General features: G+C 33.6%; 1 protein-coding gene across 1 annotated transcript in view; it reads right to left on the bottom strand.

The window, feature by feature from the left end:
• Nucleotides 1–507: 507 nt before the first annotated feature.
• The window catches only part of ANTXR2 (ANTXR cell adhesion molecule 2), a 154600-nt gene continuing 133101 nt past the window's right edge, over nucleotides 508–22006 (bottom strand). Inside the window, exon 17 of the mRNA XM_007165603.3 lies at nucleotides 508–2432. Within this exon, the coding sequence (XP_007165665.2) occupies nucleotides 2394–2432 (39 nt within the window). The 3' untranslated portion in view covers nucleotides 508–2393. The remainder of the gene's footprint in view (nucleotides 2433–22006) is intronic.

The following is a 22006-nucleotide window of genomic DNA, read 5'->3' as shown; positions in this document are numbered from 1 at the left end:
CCCTCTTCACTAAGAGTTCTTCATAGTGGTATCAGAACTGGAAATCCATTTTCATTACAATCTACAGAAAGCTATTTTGCCATTTAAGGGCAAAGGTCTACTTACACTGCTCATGTACAAAATAAAAGTATCATACAAATGCCATGATACTAGACAAGTTCAAAGGAACTACCAAAGAAACAGCCTTAGCTTCTGTAGTACCCTTGAGGCTCTTAAATTCGGGGTGTGCACTGGTTGGAAATGAAGTGCCAATTTAAGAAAATCGCAGTAGGCCCTGACCCAGATGCAAATGTAGAACAATGGCCTACAAGAACTCAATGGGTATATATCTGGTTTCCAAGTCACACTTGCAAACATGGATAATTAGTACCAACACTGCCATTTGTGAACATAATGGACATTTTGGAACTGGATACAATTCTGTCCCTGAAACTAATCAAGACAATTAAATATTCAACCAAACAAGGCTTGAGTTCATGTGGGCTTAAAGAAAAATGGTAGCCGAGGCACAGGTAAAATTTTATTTATGAATATGTAGACACATGACTTTGGATCCAGCCAGCCAGTGACATAAATAAACTTGAGCAAAAGATTCAAGCTAGAGGATATATATGTATACATATATCTATGTATAAAAATTTGTGTGTGTGAGCAAGGCTTATTGGAGCAGTGCAACAAATCTGGACACCAACCATCAGAATCACTCCCATCCTTTGAAATTTCCATTAAGCGCGCATGGGGGTAATTATACTGGGATGCTCCAAATCACTGTTTCCATCTTGTGCACTCACATGCCCGCCAAACATGAAATGTTCGCCTTCTCCCTTCCAATGTGATGGTTGTTGAACTTATTTTTAGTGTCATTTGATAAGCCTTTGTGCTCGCAGAGAGACATCCCACTGACCCAGCCACTGGTCATTGTCTATACCAGTTCACATCAAAGCAGGCGCGCTTTGTCAGGTTTCCAGTCGAATATCCATTTCGCATCTGAAGTACAGTATCGAAAGTGACTAGATCATTTGAGTTTTTTTCTTCAGCTGCTGCCTCCTTCCTCCCCCACAGTGTTTCCGCTCACGCTAACATAATTTGGCATCGTTGACGTGACACGATGGTGGTTTTTCTAAAAAAATTATAATACATACATTTTCGATGTTTTGTGGTTGTAGACCCTCCTGAAAATTTAATTTATAAATTGAGGAGAGGAGGCCTTTTTTTTCTCTCTACTGAATCACAACCAAGGTAGAGTGCCCCTCAAAATCCAAGTAATGCGCATACAGTAATAGGTCATTCAATGTCAAAAGGCATAAAAAAGATGAGCAAAATCTTCACAGGCTGCTGCTTGCTGTTGCCTTTAATTATATTAATTAAATTTTGAAATTTTCATGCAAAGAGAGTTGCTGGCTTGTGACGCTGAAGAGCCCTTGGAGACTTGGAGGAAGAAAATACCCTGAGCGGAAGCTTTGTGGTTACTGCTTCCTTTAAATTAAAAGCAAAACAAACTCCTAGGTATGTTTACAGATATTACTGCTTTATGTACTACCAAGCCCTAAACATAGAAAGAGGGGTAAATCTACCAATCCCAGGGACAAGTTCTCAAATCATGAGTCCATTAAGCTCCACTGAAGATCTCTGGTTAGAGGCCGTCTTCCTGTGGAATTATGCTCTATTAATTTTCTTCTTTTCCCAAGTGCATAATGAAAGAAAGGTGCCTTCAAAAACGAAAGGGCAAAATCTTGCTTGCTACCGATACCTTGAGGCATCCTGTCTACATTTTGTCATACGTGTGCACTTTTCAGTGTTAGAATGACAAGATTTTCCAGTCAGAAGCTTCCCGGAAGGCACATCGTGGTAGGGGACTTGGAAGGATTTTGTGATCTGACACAGCTATAAGGCAATAGACTCCTTTATTTGCTTAGCCTGGTGGGAGATTTCATACTCTGCCTTTGGCTAACAATCTTGCCATGTAAACACACAAGTGCCATGTTTCCATGTAAAATGCTCCTTTCTCCATTAAAGATTCACCAGGGCCAATTGTTTTGTGCTCCCTATTTTGATATCATCTTCATGCTTTTGTTTTCGCTTTTTCCTCTTTTACACATTCAAAAAAACTTTCTTGTATAAACCACAGCATGTACATTAAAGTTCCTTTTTATTTTTAATGTCCTGAATCATGTGTTACCATTGAGTTTCATCAGTTCCCATGTAGATGGCAGAACAAGAGTTTGAAAATGTTTGATGCAAGCAAAGCAGAAGGCAGAGAAGACATTTCCTGACTGAGAGGAATAAAGCTGCTCTTCCAAAAACTTCTGAAATGCACTTTGTTTTCTTTTGGTTGGAAATCGGCATTGTGAAGATGTACCATCTTCGTACCTCTTGGTCTTCCTGCTTTCCTTTTACTGAGCGGGAACTCGGGAGAAGTTTATGCACCGGCCCTAGGAAAGAAACAAATCCTTATTGAAATACAGAAGTAATTATTTAAAAAAAGCATGAGAACACCTAGTTTTCCTAATATGATATAACAAACGATTACCCAAGGTAAGGTCAATGTTAGGATGAAACATGAAGTCATAAGGTTTTTTCTTTGGGCCAAAGCATGATGGTTCATTCAGATCTTTTCCACAGCAAGTTCACCTACACAATGGTATGGTAAAATTAGAGTGAAAAAAGCACTACAGAAAACAGAACTTTGTTATTGCTATTTAAAGAATAGCATTACTATCCGAGCAATAAAAATATCAAAGCCACAACCCTGTATGTTTCTACAGTGTATTAAAATGGAAGTGTCCCATTTATACAATCTGGTGCTTTTAAAACTGATATAAAATTGGTGCTTCTAAAATGTATGCATGAGAAGTGTATTTAAGAAGTTGTAAGAGATTGAGGATAAGAAGTCAGGGAGAAAGGGAAGAGATGCCATCTCTTTGTGATTCCATTTTATAATAGGCTTTTGCAAGAGATTTATTAGCAATCTTGTCCACTGTTGTTGATCATTTCTCACAACTGCACACCACCATTATGTGGTCTCTATAAATGGTGACTTTATTTGCATTCCACATTTCCAAAGAGAGTTTGCCATTCCAATTCCTTAGCAGTTCAATGAAGCTTGTGGAAACACATTGTTTCATATGTAATCATAAATAATCTAAGAATTAGTTGAAAATAAAGTTTCCAATTAGTAATAAAAGATCCTCTTCTTCCCTCTCCTTGGTATGACATTGCAGATATACTATATAAATCATGTCTAGATTCCTTAATAAGCCAAAAGGTAGCATATTGCTTTCTACTTTAGGGTCCAGATCATCACCCTATTGAGATTTTCCTATTTCTCATAATATCTGCTCTCTAACTTCATATTTTAGAACTTCTCTTTATTTCCCTCTAAATGTGAACAATACATTTGTTTCAAATATCTGGTACATCCAGAGTAAATGGTACATTCAAAAGGAACAACAAATATTGTTGGAGAAGAAAGCCTGGAATGTAAAAACAAGATTTTGGTCTATTTTCCTCTCAAAAGCGACTGTTCAACAAATTTGGAAATTTCAGAAATTAATGAAAACACAGAAAAGCATAAAAGCAAACTAGTTTACATTTACTCTTGCCTAAAAGGCAAATATTCATCAAATTATCTGTCTTCTAATAATTTTGGAGGTAACATTATTACTATAATTGTCAAATTTATTACTTTGTGTCTTACGTCTACAAATAATATCTGTGCAAAAGGAAGTGGGAGAAAAGCATGGAGAAGACTACCTTAGAATGAGTTAAAAATTCCTTGGTAATGCAATGGTCATAGGTCATGTACTCAGACTGTATTTTTGTATTACCTAGAACCTTCAAAGAAGATTTTTAGAATGAATATTAAGTGAAAAGATGCTCTTCTCCAGATTAGCTACATTTGGCATCAAGTGCCAAGGAAACATTTAAAAATGTTATTTTCATGATATATCCCTTTCCTAAAAATTTTTTTCAGAGGGCAGGAAAATGACATAATTAATAAATATTTGGGCAAATCAGTAAATCAGTCTTTCTAAGCCATGACAGTGTGATAGTATAACTATACATACAATGAGAAATAGGTTTTAACTATGAATATTAAAACAGTGATAAATATTAAAAATATTATCTTCTGGCAATTTTCCAGAATCAAACAAATATATGAGGAAATATATGAGGAATAACATTTTGACAACAAAGATATGCATTAATGACATTTTTCTTGTGTATTTATTATGGGCCCAAAAAGTAGAAGTTTTTTCTCTTCTGCATAATTTTGAAAAGAAGTTACCATGAATTTCTACTTTTATTTGCATTTTATCACTAATTAACTAGATTTAGATATAAGGCTCTTTTTCGGACCATTTCTGTTCCACACACCAGATTAATCTGGTGACTCTGATTCATTTATTTTATGCAATTGGAGGGTTTAAAAAGTGAAATTCATAGTTCACCTGAATTCTCAAAATCACTTCAACACCTAAATTATTCCAGACCTAAATTATTTTCTATTTCATTTAGTGTGGTTTCATTAAAGATTTAGCAACTCAAATGAAGAAAGCCCTATTGATTTTGACCCTGAGGTCTTTACTTCAGCTCTTCCAAAGCTTGGGATTAAGTATTAATCATCAGCTGCCGCATGTCTATTGATTCAAGTACCTAAAAACCCTGGTACATGCAATATACACCCCCGTGTTTTAGCACACACATTGACAAAAACAACGAAATATCTCCTCACCTCCTGATCATGGACTCAGTGTTTTTCATTTTTATCAAGATGTGATAATGTTTTATTTTACAGGAATTTAGAAGTTGGTAACTTAGAGGAGTTCTATTCCAAAGTTACTTCCACTGTTAAGCCTTTCCCAGCTCTCCCAGTCATGGAGCTCCTTCCCCCAAATTGCATCTCTACCACAGCCAAACTACATTACACCATAATTGTTTGCTTCAAGATCAAAAGGAAAAGTAACAGTGGTTAAATCTGACAGCTCCAAAGCCTGAATATGTATCCCAGCTCTGTTATTTATTAACCTTGTGACCATGAACAACTTATGGTTTCTTCATCAATAAAATGGGGATTAAAAACTGGACCTATTCGTGACTTCCCAGGTGGCACAGTGGTTAAGAATCTGCCTGCCAATTCAGGGGACACAGGTTGGAGCACTGGTCCGGGAAGATCCCACATGCCGCGGAGCAACTAAGCCCATGCACCACAACTACTGAGCCTGCGCTCTAGAGCCTGTGCACCACAACTACTGAGCCCACGTGCCACAACTACTGAAGCCCGCATGCCTAGAGCCCATGCTCCGCAACAAGAGAAGCCACCGCAATGAGAAACCCGTGCACCACAACAAAGAGTAGCCCCTGCTCGCCACAACTAGAGAAAGCCCACGTGCAGCAATGAAGACCCAACGCAACCAAAAACAAACAAACAAATGAATAAATAAAGAAATAAGTGACTAATCACAATTTTAAAAAATTGGACCTATTCTTAGGACTGTTATAAAGATTAAGTCTATTAATATAGATCTATAAAGCACTTAGAACAGTACCTGGCACATAGTAAACTTGCAATTAAAAAGCAGATAGTTACTATCCATCTCCCCTCTACGATGTCATTGCACAGTGTCTAACATAGAGCAGACGTGTTATAAATACTCACTTAGAAACAAGTGAATGGATGAATGATGTATAAAAGAATTAATACGTAATGACTAGACCTCTACTGGGGGAGGAGCCAGACCTTAAAAATGGGAAGATAGAAAAAGTATGAATTTGAGAGAGGAAAAAAGAGATTACAAAGGAGAAAAATACAACAGTGGAAAAGGAGAGAAGATAATATGGAGAAAATAGAAAAGAGTAGTTCTAAAGAGAAAAGATAGATAAAGAATAATCAAGAAAAAAAGAAACTATTGGCCAAAGGAAATTTTTATTTAGTATTCCATCAGGCACCTTACTCCCAGGGGATTATTTCATGCTAGCTGCTACCATCCACTTACCAGAATATTCTAAAATCAAGGCAACATACCCTGGTTGCAAGTGGCTGTGATTAGGAGTCTGTGGCCCTTTGAATACTGCTCAATACTATCTTACAAAACGCATCAATATAATGCCAATTATGTTTAAGGTCAAGAATGTTAGGCTGCCATTGATATAGCAAGCAGTCTAGGCCAGAACACAGCAGAGCAATTTTTATTCACAGGAAATGGGATATGACAGGGTTTACAGGTCTGCCATATCCTCGTGCTTACAATGCCTATACAATAAAGGTATGTTATCAAGGTAACAAGTAAAGCAATGTAAAATAACTTGAGCATACAACTCATCATCGGCTGGTACAGAATGGAAAATATTAGTAGTAATAGTGTTTATTTTTCTGATACTATTTCACTTTAATTACAAATAATACAAGCTCTGAATATTTTTAAAAAGTTAATTGAATAGGTTAATAATAAACCATTCAATGCAACCTAAATATACAGAAATATACATAGAGACATAATTTTAATACTTTATTCTCTATATAGAGGTTAATACTAGTATCAGGTAACAGGACTATATAGTCTCTAAAATAAACCACTAAACTTGTAATATGCTAAAACAAATGAACACAAGATTTCTGCTAGTAAGAGTTAAAACAAATGTGTAACATTATGTTTGCTTTATATTTTGCAAAATAATTCAAAAAATTTGAATTCAGGTGGCATAAGTGTTTAGGGAATAATAAAACATGTAATATAAAGCATAATTATTGATGTGGAGAAATAACATTAATTTTCTCTATATTTTCAAATTTTTAATTAAATATTTTTAAAAATAATTTTCTTGACTTAAAATCATGCTCTAATCATGCATCTAAATTATGGGTAAAATCAAAGTATACTGTTGTCATGATGCTTTAGGTAATGCCCATATTATTTATTCAATTAGGCAATCACTTCAACCAACTTGAATTTGGTATCATGCCGTATAAGTCACTAGGTCATAAATCTCAACAATAAGAACATATAGTCAATGTAAAATTGAATTAAATGAGTATCCTTAGGACTGCATTAGTTTAAAAATGAACTATGTATGTATTCCATTCTTTTGCCTTGGGAATATAGAATTCCTTGGATGCAATGAAATAATTGTAAAATTTATCCATTTTGTATGACAGAGATTAGGAGTAAAATTTCTTAAATATTAAAAAAATTAAATTTAGGTAGAACAAATAGAATTTAACTACTGACTTTAGATTATAGCCAAGTACATTTAAAGTACATTAATTTAAAAATTGTGATAATTCAGATAATGACTGACCAGGTTATAATTTACCTTCTCAATATATTAAACAACCAGGCAAATTAACTATAAACAAGATTACTATTGGCATATTTACCTGCTTAAAATAAGCTGTAGAATATTAGAATTATTTATATATTAATAATTGACATCATTGTATTGTAATCTGGGTATGACATTTTATTTGCCTAATAAAAATTATGGTTTAAAAGGAATAAAACTGCCTCCCATTGAATGTAAACCATCTTATGCAACCTTATATTGAGCACATTACCTAATTAGTGAGCTTCTGTGGCAAGAAAAGAACTCTCATGCATTGCTAGGGAAAATATAAATTGGCAAAAACTATATATAAGCAACATATGTAATAATAGTCTTTAAAAGCTTATATTCCTTGACTCAGTAATTTCATGTCGGGAATTCAGCAAAGTATCTGTAAAGTAAAGTATCTAGACAAAGATTTCAAAATGTTTACCATGGGGTTTTTATAATGTGAAAAATATAATCAGTAAATTAATATTTATTTCTGTCTCATAATCAGAGAATAATTAAATTATGATTAACTATCTAACGGTTATGTAGCCATTAAAATAGAAATTAAAAAAAATTTTAAAGATGTAGGGAAATGATAAGTGAAAAAATGCCAATTTGTATATATACGTAATTATAATTATGCAATGTATATCAAAAGAGTAAAAGACAAGACTAAGAGACTACACCAAACATGCTATAAGTAGTGGAATTGCATATTATTTCTTACATTCTATTTTATATCTTTTCTGTATATTTATATATTTGATAGCTTAAAAATAAGTTTTCAAAGACCAAATTCAATCAGCAAAAATGCAGTCTTTTCTACACATCTATATTTATGTTTTTAAAAGTCATTACAGGGGGGGCTTCGCCGGTGGCGCAGTGGTTGAGAATCTGCCTGCCAATGCAGGGGACACGGGTTCGAGCCCTGGTCTGGGAAGATCCCACATGCCGCGGAGCAACTGGGCCCGTGAGCCACAATTACTGAGCCTGCGCGTCTGGAGCCTGTGCTCCGCAACAAGAGAGGCCGCGATAGTGAGAGGCCCGTGCACCACGATGAAGAGTGGCCCCCGCTTGCCACAACTAGTGAAAGCCCTCGCACAGAAATGAAGACCCAACACAGCCATAAATTAATTAATTAATTAATTAATTAAAATATGTATTAAAAAAAAAGACAAGTGAGAAAAAATGAATTAAAAAAAAAAAAGTCATTACAGGAACCAATTGACTACTCTCAGGAATCACCACCATCTACCAACTATACCAAAGTTCTTCAGCATTCATTGTTCCCATAGGTCAACTCATTTACTTGTCTTTAGGTTGTCTTTTACAGTTAATATTCTGATGAACCCACGTGTATGCAGTTCTACTCAAGAGTGTGTGAGTATGGCAGAAGCCACTGATTAATAAATTTTATAATCCACAGTCAGCATTTTCATTTTTATGGTACACAATTCTAAGAGTTTTCATAAAATGCCTGTTCAAGCATTTGTCCAGGCTGCAATCAGCAATCTTATTTTAAAAAGTATGTGTGTGTGCATGCATGCACGCATGTGCGTGTACATGTGCACACATGGCTTACCTCAAGCCCTGTGCATACTGGAGTTGACTATATTTAAACAAAAATATAAGGTAAATCTTTAATTTTCATACAACATCAAACTTTCTAATGACATGCACAGTATCTAGGGTATATATATATATATATATATATATATATATATATATATATATATACACACACATATATATCTGCACTCAATCAACAACATAGAATATTTATACCTCAGGCACTTATCAGTAATAATTTTTGAATCCTTTCTCTCCAGATCAGTTGGCAAAACTATCTTTGAAGGTGAGGTTCTAAGTGAAATGTTAGCCATCGATTTCTCTAGGTCAGTGGTTTTTTTGTTTTTCATATTATAGTCCATGAAGTCCTGGGGGTTCTACAAGGTGCATCGGGGACCACTATGGCTGGAATGGTGCACAAGAATGGAGCAAGCAGGCACATGCAAGCCTCCCCTAATCCAAACCAAGAAGATGCACTCTCATCTACCCTTTAAAATTGCAGTTCAGTATAATATTTTGTTTTTGTTGACCCTAAAAATGTGGTTTGATACCTATTATTCAAGCTATTCCTACTTATGTGAAGCCAGATCACCAGTAAACTATCAATAAACCTGGACTTGGTTTCTTTACTTTTCTTTAGAAATACCTTCCTAAATAAATCTATGTCAACATTACAGCATTATCCCTTTCAACTTTTGGTCATTATCCCTTTCAACATTACAGCATTATCCCTTTCAACATCCCTTATCAACTTTTGGTCATATCTAGAACTCACATGAATTTTGGTTACATACAGAGAATTTTGTATTTTGGAAAATTGCTATTGAGGATGTTGATATTAAGGGATCAATTCTGAGAGTTCAGAGCTAGCTAGGAAAAAGCATGTCACTTCTGGTAAGCTCACGTGCTTCCCTTTTATTATATAATGCCAATTATGTAACTCAGCCTTTCTCTTTGTGCCTTGACTTTCAAAAAGCTCAGATTTACATCATGTTCTAAAAGCATTGCTACTCTTAGTGTACATTTTCTGGTATAGCTATCTTAACTTTAGCCCATGATTATTTCTATATTTTTATCCTTAAGTTTTATTGTATATTTTTTTTCAATATTTCTCTATAGGTAGATTAGGTATAAGTAAGCAGAAACTAATATATATTTCTTAATTCTCAACTTTCTTAATCACAAAGACTCCACACTCATCTAAACCTTTAAAACCCACCAACAAATGTATTACCTCAACCTCTACCTTATACAAAAGATCATATCATGTCTAATTCCCTTCTTTGTTGTCTTTTCTTATTCTGGTAGGACTTACTGAGGTACTGTTCAGATAGCTGATGTCAAATGATGATTAATTTGAATTTAATCTTAACTAAGTTAATACAGATAATTAATATGAATTTGAAGCTTATACATGAAAGCATGCTGAAACTATACTATTCCATAAAATCCCAAAAGTTCTTCTGCAAGAATAAATCCCCTAGGTCTATAAAGACTGAGAGCTTAACTTCATTTCTTTGACTGCTAGGAAAAATAAGCACAATGATTTTATGATTCTTTATAAACTATAAATGTATTTATATCCCAATCCATCTCTTAGAGCAGAGGTTTGTGCAGAGGCTTTACTCCATTACTCACCTTCCATCAGTAAAAGAAGGAACAGAATATACCAAGGATACATCACAAACAGAACTCTGGTCATAACAAAGGCTAAACTCACAATTAGAACCTGTCAGTTTTAACTCCACTTAAGTGATTTTCAGGCAACACCAAGTATCTATTAGAGTAAGAGGTTAATCGACGTTTCATTGTTGGCAATACCTTCTCTTAGGTCTCATAATAAGTAGGAGTGGAAAGTTGGTGCCCAAAATAAAAATGTCCAGTGCTGTTACTGTTCTTCAGTTAACTAAACCAAGAGATAAAAACTAGACAACAGTAGGAACCAATGTATTTGCTGTTGGTTAAGTATATAGACCCCAACTCTGTTGCAATATTTGAAAACTGATTTTGCCAATTCATTTTCACTGTGACCAGAGTAGCATTAGCCAGAGCAAGTACCACATTTCCCATCTCTTGAGCATTAAAATTCTGCAGGCATTAACATTTGCAAGCTCCTTTACTAGCTATCTGCACAGGGTATATTTCACTGCTATAACTGTAATAGTATTATGCTCACCTCATAAATATCCATTGACAAGCTGAAGCATACAACTGCACTTTGGTTTAGACTTTTCAAACACAGATAGCTGATTTATTTATATCTCCACTTTAAAAAAGAGTTTCCTAAACCTTCATGCTTTGTGCAACAGTGAACAGTGATTCAAATTTAAAATTGTATACAAAGCACAGATACACAAGGAAACAAACACAAGACAATTCAAGAGGTCCAGAAAATCACAAATATCAGGAAAGAATGTTGACTTGAGAACACAATAGGCTCTTTGAGTGAAGATTTCCTGTAGCAACTGGAGGTACAGAGTGAAGAGAAGGCACCTACTATTCTTTCTCTCTCTCTGAATTTCAGAAATTCTTGAAAGGTTTACCTCATTTTTTTTAGTAAAAGGACAAGTTAGTAGTCCTTACATATTTAATACTAACAGTATAATAGGACTATGTGCAACTATCAGCAATATATACATATACAAACATAATCATATATACATACATATACACACACAAAGAGAAAGATATATATACATATATATATATACATATATAATATATAAAAGAATCTGTGTTATCCTCTGCTTTTAAAAAAAAACTGAAATATTTTGAGCTGAAATATAAGTTCCATATACTTTTTTCTAATGGAAGCTCAACCTATAAATGTTCCACCTTACAGTGGAGACAACACACCATATGGATATTCAGTTAATATCATGAAGGGAAGTACTGAGTTTGCCTGATAAATTCACCTTCAAATTTTTTTTCCTCTTCATTCTCTTATGGCATCTGCAAAATGTTAGTGACTATATACACACTGTTAATATTTATTTTGGAAATAGCTATGTACCTTTATTTTTTTGAGATTCAGACATATAGTTGGCATTTAATGAAACATCTAACTCATACTTCATAATAGTAAGATATGAAGGCTAAAGTTGCCTTCACTAAGTGCAAGGCAGAACCCTCCCAAAAGCTGGAGACATAGCAGGAAAGCTGAGAGAGACCCCTACATAGTACATGACATTTTCCTTGAGACCAAAGAAGTAGTCAACTGAAGGCTAGGGAGAAAAGCAGGAGGGTAGTGAAATAATTACCTTTTCAAAGACACATGGGGCCTTCCCTAAGGGAAAGGAAGCAGCCTATTGAAGATTTGGGGAATGGCAAGAGGAATGAGAAAAATAGCTCTGAGGGACACAGGGCCTTCTTGAACCACATGTCAGTAGCCTGTTGAAACTTGGGAGGAAGAGAACTGAGAAAGAGCTCTCCAAGACTCATGGGGCCTTCTGAGAGTGCAAGGAACAGGGCCAGTCAAAGGCTATAGGCAGGAGATCAATATGGAAACAGGTCTCTCAAAGTACAGAAAGTGGTGGTTGGTGGGCATAGGGAAGGTATGGTCCTGGTAGCTGAATAGCAAAGAGAATTCCCCTGCAACCAAGAAGCTCATAGGTGGGTTGTAAAGGAGAGAGAGACAGAGACAGAGACAGAAAAAGGAAAAGAGAGAGCTCTGCTAAAGGAAAATCCTTGATCTTACTCTCCAAACTTTGGAAACCAGTAGTGAACTAAAAATAACTAAGACGGCAACAAACCAAGACCCAGCTTAACCACAGATCAGCAACATGACAGAGGAAGGGTACACATCTTTCTAGAGGTAAATATTATCTAGATTAGTCTCTATTTTTTATGACAGTGTCTAGAATAAAATCACAAATTATGGTACACACAAAGAAGCAGGAGAATATGACCCATAATCAATGGAAAATACAGTTAATATAGACAAATCTACAATTAATAAACAAGGACTTTAAAATAACTATGATAAAAATGTTAAAAGTTCTAATGAGAAAGGTGGACAGCATGCATAAAAATATAGTGAATTTCCATAGAAATATGGAAACTTTGAATAAGAACAAAATTGAAAAACTAGAGACAAAAATGCAATATCAGATATAAAGAATGTTTTTGATTCATGTAAAAATATACTGAACATAGCAGAAGAAAAACTCACTGAACTTGAAGGTAGGAGAATAGAAATTGTTCAAATTGAAAAACAAAGAAACAAATAACTAAAGAGAATCTGAGACCAGTGGGACAATATCTAATGGTCTGTCACATGAGTAATTGGTGTCCCAGAAGAGAGAAGAAAGAATGGGGAAGAAAATTTTGAAAAAAATAATGGCTAAGAATTTCCTAGAATTGATGAAAGGCATAAACCTACAGATCAAAGAAACGTAATGACCCTCAAGCAGGATAAATACATAGAAAACCTTATCAGGGAACATATAATAAAACTTATGAAAGCCAAAGAAAATCCTAAGAGTATACCTCTCTGTCCCTAATCATCCCCCAGCTGAAGATATTCTGTACAGAGAAAACAACTGTAAGCATGACAGCCAACTTTTTATCAAAAACAATGGAAAATATAAGACAGTGGAACTCTCTTAAATGCTAAATGGGGAGGAAAAAAGTCAACCTAAACTTCCATATCCAGAGAAAATATCACTCAAGAAGGTAAGCAAAATAAAGACATTTTAAGACAAGCAAAACCTGACATAATTTATCTGCAACAGGCTTCAACAACCACGAGTGCTAAATGAAGTTCTTGAAACTGAAGGAAAAGACACTAGATGGAAGCCTAGATGTGCAGGAAGAAATACAGAGAAACAGAAGTAAATATGTGCATAAACATGAAATATAAATATATAAAAGAAAATTTCTTTATGACACTATTGATTACAAAAATAATAATATCAAAATTAGGAAAAATATAATATATTATTGAATTTATACCTTATGTAGACTACAACATATGATAATAAGAGCACATAGAAATAGAGGGGTAAATGGAAGTTAGGCCATGGTAATATTTATATATTATTTTAAACTAGTATACTATTGTAGACTGTGAAAAGTTAAAGAAGCACATTGTTATCTCTAGAGCAACCACTGAAAAACAGCACAGAGGTATAGCTTAAAAAGATAATAGAGGGGATGGAATAGATTACAAAAAAATACTATATTAATCCAAAAGAGAGCAGAAAAGGAGAAACAGAAGAACAAAGAATGGGTAGGACAGATAGAAATAAAATACAGTAGACACAAGAACTGGAAATAAATTGAAACAAATGAACTGCATACATAACCACATTGACAAAAGAACTACTTCAAGTGACTTAACACAGTATTGTGTTTGTATACCAACTACGGAATATAATTTAAGGATAAACAGACCAGCAAAAAATGTTTTATTTCATTCATTAGTCTTAATTTTACTAATACTATTTTATTATTAATTTGTAGCTATATATATTATAGGATAGAGCAAATAAGTATTTTAATATTGGTAAGGCCAAGATTTTTCATGTAAGAGAAAAGGGGTACAAATATAAGTTCAAAAACATTCAGCATTAAGATCCTTTAATGCTAAATCAGAATTAAAATTATACCATAAACTCATGATTTTTTCAAAACTATTGAATTTCCTAGTTCTACCTGCTGAAAATGCTTAGAAGCAATGAAAACCCAGTAACAATTTGCACCCCTAGTATCCAAATGTGTTCTCTAAATACCATTATCTACTAAAAACGTCTAATGCTCCTTGGAGTTGAATGGTTTATTCTACTTTTGAAACAGAAAACGTAAAAATGAGTCTGGGACATATTATGCCAAAACTAAAGAAATTTATCAAAGACTAATGTGCACCATGTCAAAAATATATAATAATCAATATGATGAATCAGGCTTTTACAGTATGGTTTCTCTGATCAAACTTGGCATCACAAATAGTAGAACAATTGGTGTGATGTGTTACCCAGTGCACAGCACCACTTATGAATAATCCATTCCAAAAGAAAAAGGTGATTCTGAATCAAAGCAAGGGGGTAGAGAATGTCAGTATATATGATCATGTGTGTGGCAGACCAGTGCTGGAGGTGTTGTAATCTTATAAAAATGTTCAGGTGGCATTTAGCAGAGATTATAAGGAGGTCAAGGAAACTATGACTATCTGGGGAAGAATAATTCTGGTAGAGAAATCAACAAGTGCAAAGGCCCTGGGGTGAAAGCGTCTTTGGCATATCTGTAGTCAAGTAATCCAGATAGTATGGCAGGAACAGACTGAGCAATGAAGAAAGTGGAAGATGAAGTCAGACAGGAAGCAGAGAGCCTATGATGCAAAGCCTTGTAGCAGGAGCTGTTATAAATTCTTTTTTAAAAGCCAGGTTACTAAAAGTAAACATCTGGATCCCTTCTCATCTCTTTTACAGCAGACAGAGATAAGATGTTAAGTGATTTACTCTTCGAAGTTCTTAAGGCCAACACACACACACACACACACACACACACACAAACTTTCTCTCAGTCTCTCTCTCCCAGACACACTCAACAGACAATCAGAATAAAAACCCAAACTCCAAACATTATGTCAAATAATGGCTAACTGAAATAATAATTAATACTTATTAATTATTTAATTATTAATTAATCCATATTTGAATTATGTATTTAGATAAATGTGAGACAAATCCAAATGAAAGGTTTATTATATCACTACTGTTCAATCAGGTGGGACATACATAGAATAAATTAATTGACTCAGTGTGGAAGCATGATGCATGAAAATATTAATTTTCACTTGAATATCTCTAGACTTAAAATTTTAACCTCAGTTGTTAACATCAGAGAGCAAAACTTTTACATGCAATTCATTTGTCTTTTTCCTAGGAAATTAGGCACTGAGATATTTATTTGTCTTATCAAACTGCTTTAGGCACATTTAAAGAGAAACCCTGAATGCTTATACATCACTATCACTGAAAAACATTTATTGAGACATTTTGCTAATGTATACGATCCTAGGAATGCAATGATTTCTCTCTAGTTAAGTTTAGTTTCTAAGAATTAAATCCTCACTTTTGGGACTCTAAAACAGTGTTTGTTGCCCCGGTTAAAAAAAAATTAATACCTAAAAACATGTTGATGAATTCAGCCTGCACATGATTTCATTAGCTATCTCTACTTAAAAGTATTCACAGCTCTTTGGGTCATTTGTCAGAGAGCTAAATTCCCAGCTAATCTGAGACTAAGACCAATCATTTAACAGCCTCTTTCAAAGAAAAACAAATATTAAAAACTTCCTTTAAGTTTTGAAATTAATACTTGATGGATAATACCAATTAAAAATACCTTAAAGAAATGTACAGTTTTTAAAGCTTCATTTTGAAGGGTAATTATAGATAACTGTCTAGATTATAAATGAAAAAATTTTATTAAAAAAAACTACCTAATGCTTTATCTGGAAAATTAGCTACTGTGATGCTGTTTTCTTTCAGCACAGCAAGTATTTAGTGAACTCATTCCAGGTATTCAGTCCTAATGGAAGACGTACATATGTATTCAACTTTTGCACAACAAATTTATGCTTTAGGTATTTTTATTACATTTGGGAAAACCAATTTTAAACAATTGCTGAACTCATTTGTATATTTAATAATGAATCCAAATCCCCAAAGTCAGGATTTCATTTTGAATATTTATTACAGACTAATATTTAGATGTATGATATCAGAAGATATATGCTTTTCTATAACACATAAGTAATGTGGATTAAAATTCTTCACATTACACTTCTACATTCTAAACTGCTAGAGCAGCAGGCAAATGATTACATTTACTGCTAAATTTATACCAAGGAGAACAAAACTTCAAGCAGCACCTTAAATCGTTTATACTAAAATTAGGCCAATAACAGCATGAAGACTATCCCTGCTTTTATGTGCACATGCAAGTCTGAACGCGCCTTTCATATATAGCCACAGGGATTTATATTGCAAAGATAGATGCCACTGTGACCCAGATGGTCACTTCACTTATCAATGAGTATACAGTGGCACTTAATGGGAATCCCTTGCTTTTCACACTATGAAAAGAAACTAAACATGAATTTTGTCCCTTGATCAATACAGACATTCCTAGCCTAAATAACATCTCAACTAACAAGACTGACTCAAAATAATTGAGGTAATATTAAACCATCTCTAGAGAAATAATCTCCCTCAAACGGAAAGAATAAACTTCCAAAGTTTAAACATTTATACACAGATAAGCATATAGATACATTCAAATAAGTAGACAAACATGATTGTGATAGTGTTTCAGAATACTAATTACTTATTCATGTGTAATAAGTTACCTCTATATACAAATGACCGTTTGCTTCTTTGGCCATAGAACTCAAAAATGCTGAAGACATGTACATTTAAGAGTCAAACAATTAAAAATGATTGGATTTGATTATTTAATTTGCATTTGATTGTCTACATGTAATTATTCAACATAAATACCAGATCCAGAAACTGGAGTTTAGGTCTATCTACAAGTCAGGTATTGGGTCTTGTGTTAGGGCAAATAGATGATTTATGGATGGATGGATATGTAGATAGGTAGATAGATATTGATAGACAAATAGATAAATAAATACATAGGAAGATATATAGATAGACAGATGTGAATATAGAAATAAATTTTCAGTTTGCTCAGAAAAACAAATTCTGATATTCAAAGACAAAATGATTTTCTAAATTAAAAATAATAGAATTAGCCTAATATCCTACTACAAAATATAATTAGATCAGATGATAGCAAAATTTGTTCAGCAGTATAACAAATCTTTTAAATTTTTTTAACAAAAAAAATCTTAAGTATTTGTTTAAACTCTATCTTCTTTCCCAGACTATTAGTTCCATGATCGTTTTGTTTCATTACCACTTTGTAAATGCTTAGGACAGTGTTCACCCTACAGTTTGTGTTTAAACATATTTGCTGAATTAATGTTAACTACTGAGTTTGAAATACTAAATTTGATCTATGCAGCAAACATCTCTCTAAAACATATACTTGATATTGATAATAGATATTCATATGAATATTGAGATAGTTCAATCTAACTACACGATGATTAGTAAGCTATAAAATAAAAGACAGTGGTTCACTTGCCTACACATATAAACACAAAACTATAAAACTACACTTCAGTTTTTGCTAACTGACTTGTAATTAAGCAATAGTGGCAATCGTTCCAGGGCAAAAGTCTTCCTGGCTTATTTTGTGACACGGATATTCAAGCAATCCTAGAGGTCTCCTTTCCTATATGTCAGCCCAATGCTAGGCATAATAGGGAAATGGCTGAACTGGAGGATAGAAGTGTTCTAAGCTGGAAAACAAGTAGGCATCAGGGAGGAACTGAACGTGATATCAATTTCAAATAGAGAGCAGATGGTAGGAATTGAGGTCTGCTTCAGGCTTGAAACCTCCAACAGGCAGAGAAGATAAAAGTATGTATTCTGAGTCCATTATTATTCTTAGATCTAAATACAACACATGTTTGACAAGCAAGAAGTGGTCATTACAAGTAACCTAACCACATGTAAACATGTCATGAAGTACTGAAATATTAAATCAGTGCCCAATTAATTAATTGATTTTGTGGGTGTTTATTTTCCTTTCCTTCAAAGAAATCAGTATTTGAAGAAACATGGTGTTTCTTCACACAAGTGGCATACCACTTACTATCTCTACGTGTGTCAATAAAAATTCCAGAGACCCAGTTATGTATCAGGAGGAATTATTCTATATTTTCTGATTACTAACATTATTAGATTTGAAAACAATGCAGCACAATTCATGCAGATTTCCCAAAACACATATTTTTAAAACCGTCTTAAAATTGATGACACTTGCTGACAAATGTGAAAGTTTAATATTTAGTGGATACTGAACCCTTTATCAACAAGTAGAGATTTGGGCTTGAAAATAATGAAAACATTCTTTAAAAGAATAAAATATGACTTGATAAATCAATTTCAGTTACTACTTATTTAAAATTAATGAGAAAGTCTTTAATCTACAATGCATTATTGGAGTTGTTGTTCCTTTAGTAAGAGATTATTAGAAAAGTATTCATTCTATGGCAGGGCTGGTAAACAGAACATTCTTCAGAGTCTGGAACATGAAAGGAAAAGGCAAGAAACTGCCTTTTGCAACTGCAAAAAATCTAGTGTTCATAAAGCTTCCTTTCTTTAAGTTCAGTCTCTGTCACACTTTTAAAATATGACAACGAAAATTCAATTCCAAAACCTTGCCACTGGAAAATGTCTCTTTGACTGAAACAAAAGAGAGGCGCTGGTAGTCATGCATCCGCACAACGCCACAATGAAAGCTGTGCTGAGCTGTCATCCTCTAACCTACCATCCCACTGTCACAGATAGAAAGGCTATGTGAGATGACAATGTAATGTGTGGTTTGAATGGCATCCCTGAGAAAAATCCAACTGCAGCAGCACATTTTTAGATTTAAATGAGGAAGATGGGTCATTCTAAATATATATCATTGTATTTTTTCTTCAAAGTCAACACCTGTCTTTAGAACTTAGAGAAGACTGAATGAATGAAATACGCTTGTATTGGCAAACCCCAAACCTGGACAATCATATCAGCATTTTTATTCTGTCTCTACTGACAACATCAATGCAACCTTGCGAAAAGAAAGCCAGATGTTCCTCCTATATGGTGCTATTAAAAGTCTGTTTTACAGACTTAAATTATATTCACTGTTTCTCTTTTTTTCTAAATGATGATGGCATTGAAGCCTTTGATAATGAAGAAAACATATTTTTATGTGGGTTTTTGGTACTTCTAGCCTTAAATATACAACTTAACATATGTTTAAGACAGAGCATATGGAAATAAGAGAAAAGCAAATCTGAAATCCAGGCACAAATTTTACTTTATAGTAATTTCAAATCATACCACTTATTGAGACTCAGCATCAACAAAAATATAATCTCTTTGCTATAATCATACTAACCTTTAAGACTTAGAATTTCCACAGTTGATATCTCATTGTTCAGGTTCTACAAAATTCATCCCAGATTTTAAAAGGATTAGATCAAGAGAGTCCTTGCCTTTGTGTGACTTGGGGTCATTTTCTTATTGAGCAATATTAAAAATAACATCTTTACAAATCAGCCACTGAATAAATTAATTAGCAGCAACCAGTGTTAACAACTTCCATCTATCCACTTAACTGCATTATTACAGAGGTGATGTCCATGAACAAGTCAGTACTGAGCAAAGAAAAATTTAACATCCTTCAGCTGTTATCTAGACAAGAAGAAATTTTAAAGCATTTTTCTTTGGTTGCTTTTCACTTTTATGAGAAAAAGACAAATTTTACCTAACAAAATGATCTTACAATTTACCACCAATCAGTGTGTTCTTAAACAATCACTTCAATGTCCTATGTTCTTTACCTTGGGAGAACTGTAGACTTAAAATTGATTCAAAATTATGGTTTTGGAAAACTTTCAAGATGGACAAAGGTCTGCTGAATTAACAATGATTGATATGTGTTGGATAAATCAACCAATATTTTTAAACAAGAATTTGAATCCAATTTATTTAAGAATTAATAATCTATTTATCATTCATATTTTCTTGTGCATGTTTTTGAGGGGATTTAGTTAACCAGAATATTTGTTTGTTACCAAAACATAGCAATCCCAATCATGTCTATTAAAAAAAAGTTTATTAAACCATGTCATCAATGAGCTAGGAGTGTGTCTAACTTGATGTCCGAAGGTTGTAGTTACAACCTTACCACTTTACAAACCACATGTCAACTTCCATCTAGAAGTTTTAGCTTATGTGGCTGCAAAGATGAGTGAGACTGTTGCCATACTGAAGCAAAAAGAGATTTGATTTTAAGCTTAGAAAGGAAATTGAGAATTTTTAAAGATCTGTAAGGACTTGCATGTGAAAGTAACTATTTTATTTTTAAAATACATCAATTTCAGCAAATTTGGAGACAGCTAAACATAACATGTCTGTAGATATTTTTAAATGAACTAAGAAGTCCAACTGTGTTTCTTATATGGAAAAGCTGCTACGAGGTTACCATAACTTATAAGTCTTTTGTCTTTGTATTCTTATGCTAAGCAAAATGCCTAAGTTGGAAGTACATACCACCTGTTTACAAACAGGAAAAAATAAGTGGAAAAGTAGAAGCTAAAAAACAAAACTGTCATTATCCCACTTCACACCTCTTAGGATAGCTAGTATCAAACAAACAGAAAATAGCAAGTGTTGGCAAGGAGGTAGAGAAATTGGAATCCTCATGCATTGCTGAGGGATATGTAAAATGGTGCACTGTGGAAGATAGTATGGCAGTTCCTTTAAAAATTAAAGATAGAATTATCATATGGATCCACTGCATATATACCCCAAAGAATTGATGGTAGAGAGTCAAAGAGATATTTGTACACCCATGTTGACAGCAGCACTCTTCACAATAGCCAAAAGGTAGAAACAACCCAAATGTCCATCCACAGATGAATGAATAAACAAATATGGTATATACATACAGTGTAATATTATTCAGGCTGAAAAAGAATGACATTTTGATACAAGCTACAATATGCATGAACCTTAAAAACACTTGGCTAAGTGAAATAAGACTGACAAAAAAGGACAAATATTGTATGATTCCACTTTTATGTGGTATCTAAAATAGTCAAATTCATAGAGACAGAAAAAGAAGTAATGGTTACCAGGGGCTAGGGGGAAGGGAGAATGGGGAATTATTGTTTAATAGGTACACAGTTTCAATTTGGAGTGTTGAAAAAGTTCTGGAGATGAACAGTGGTGATGGCTACACAACAATGTCAATGTACTTCATGGTACTGAATTTTACACCTAAAAATGGTTAAAACTGTAAATCTTATGTTATACATATTTTACCACAATAAAGAATTATTATTTACAGGATTTAAAAATCAACTGAATTATTACCAAAATTTATAGATTATAGTGATAGATGAATTCAAGATATAAAAAATCAAAAAGTTCTCATAGACTAGTAATAATTGTTAGGAATATTATGGAAGATATGTTTAAATAAAAATATT

Source organism: Balaenoptera acutorostrata, chromosome 5 (assembly GCF_949987535.1).
Source record: "Balaenoptera acutorostrata chromosome 5, mBalAcu1.1, whole genome shotgun sequence".
In the NCBI taxonomy this organism is placed as follows: domain Eukaryota; kingdom Metazoa; phylum Chordata; class Mammalia; order Artiodactyla; family Balaenopteridae; genus Balaenoptera; species Balaenoptera acutorostrata.
Note: the sequence above shows the minus strand (reverse complement) of the source record. Positions and strands in the feature narration are given on the sequence as shown.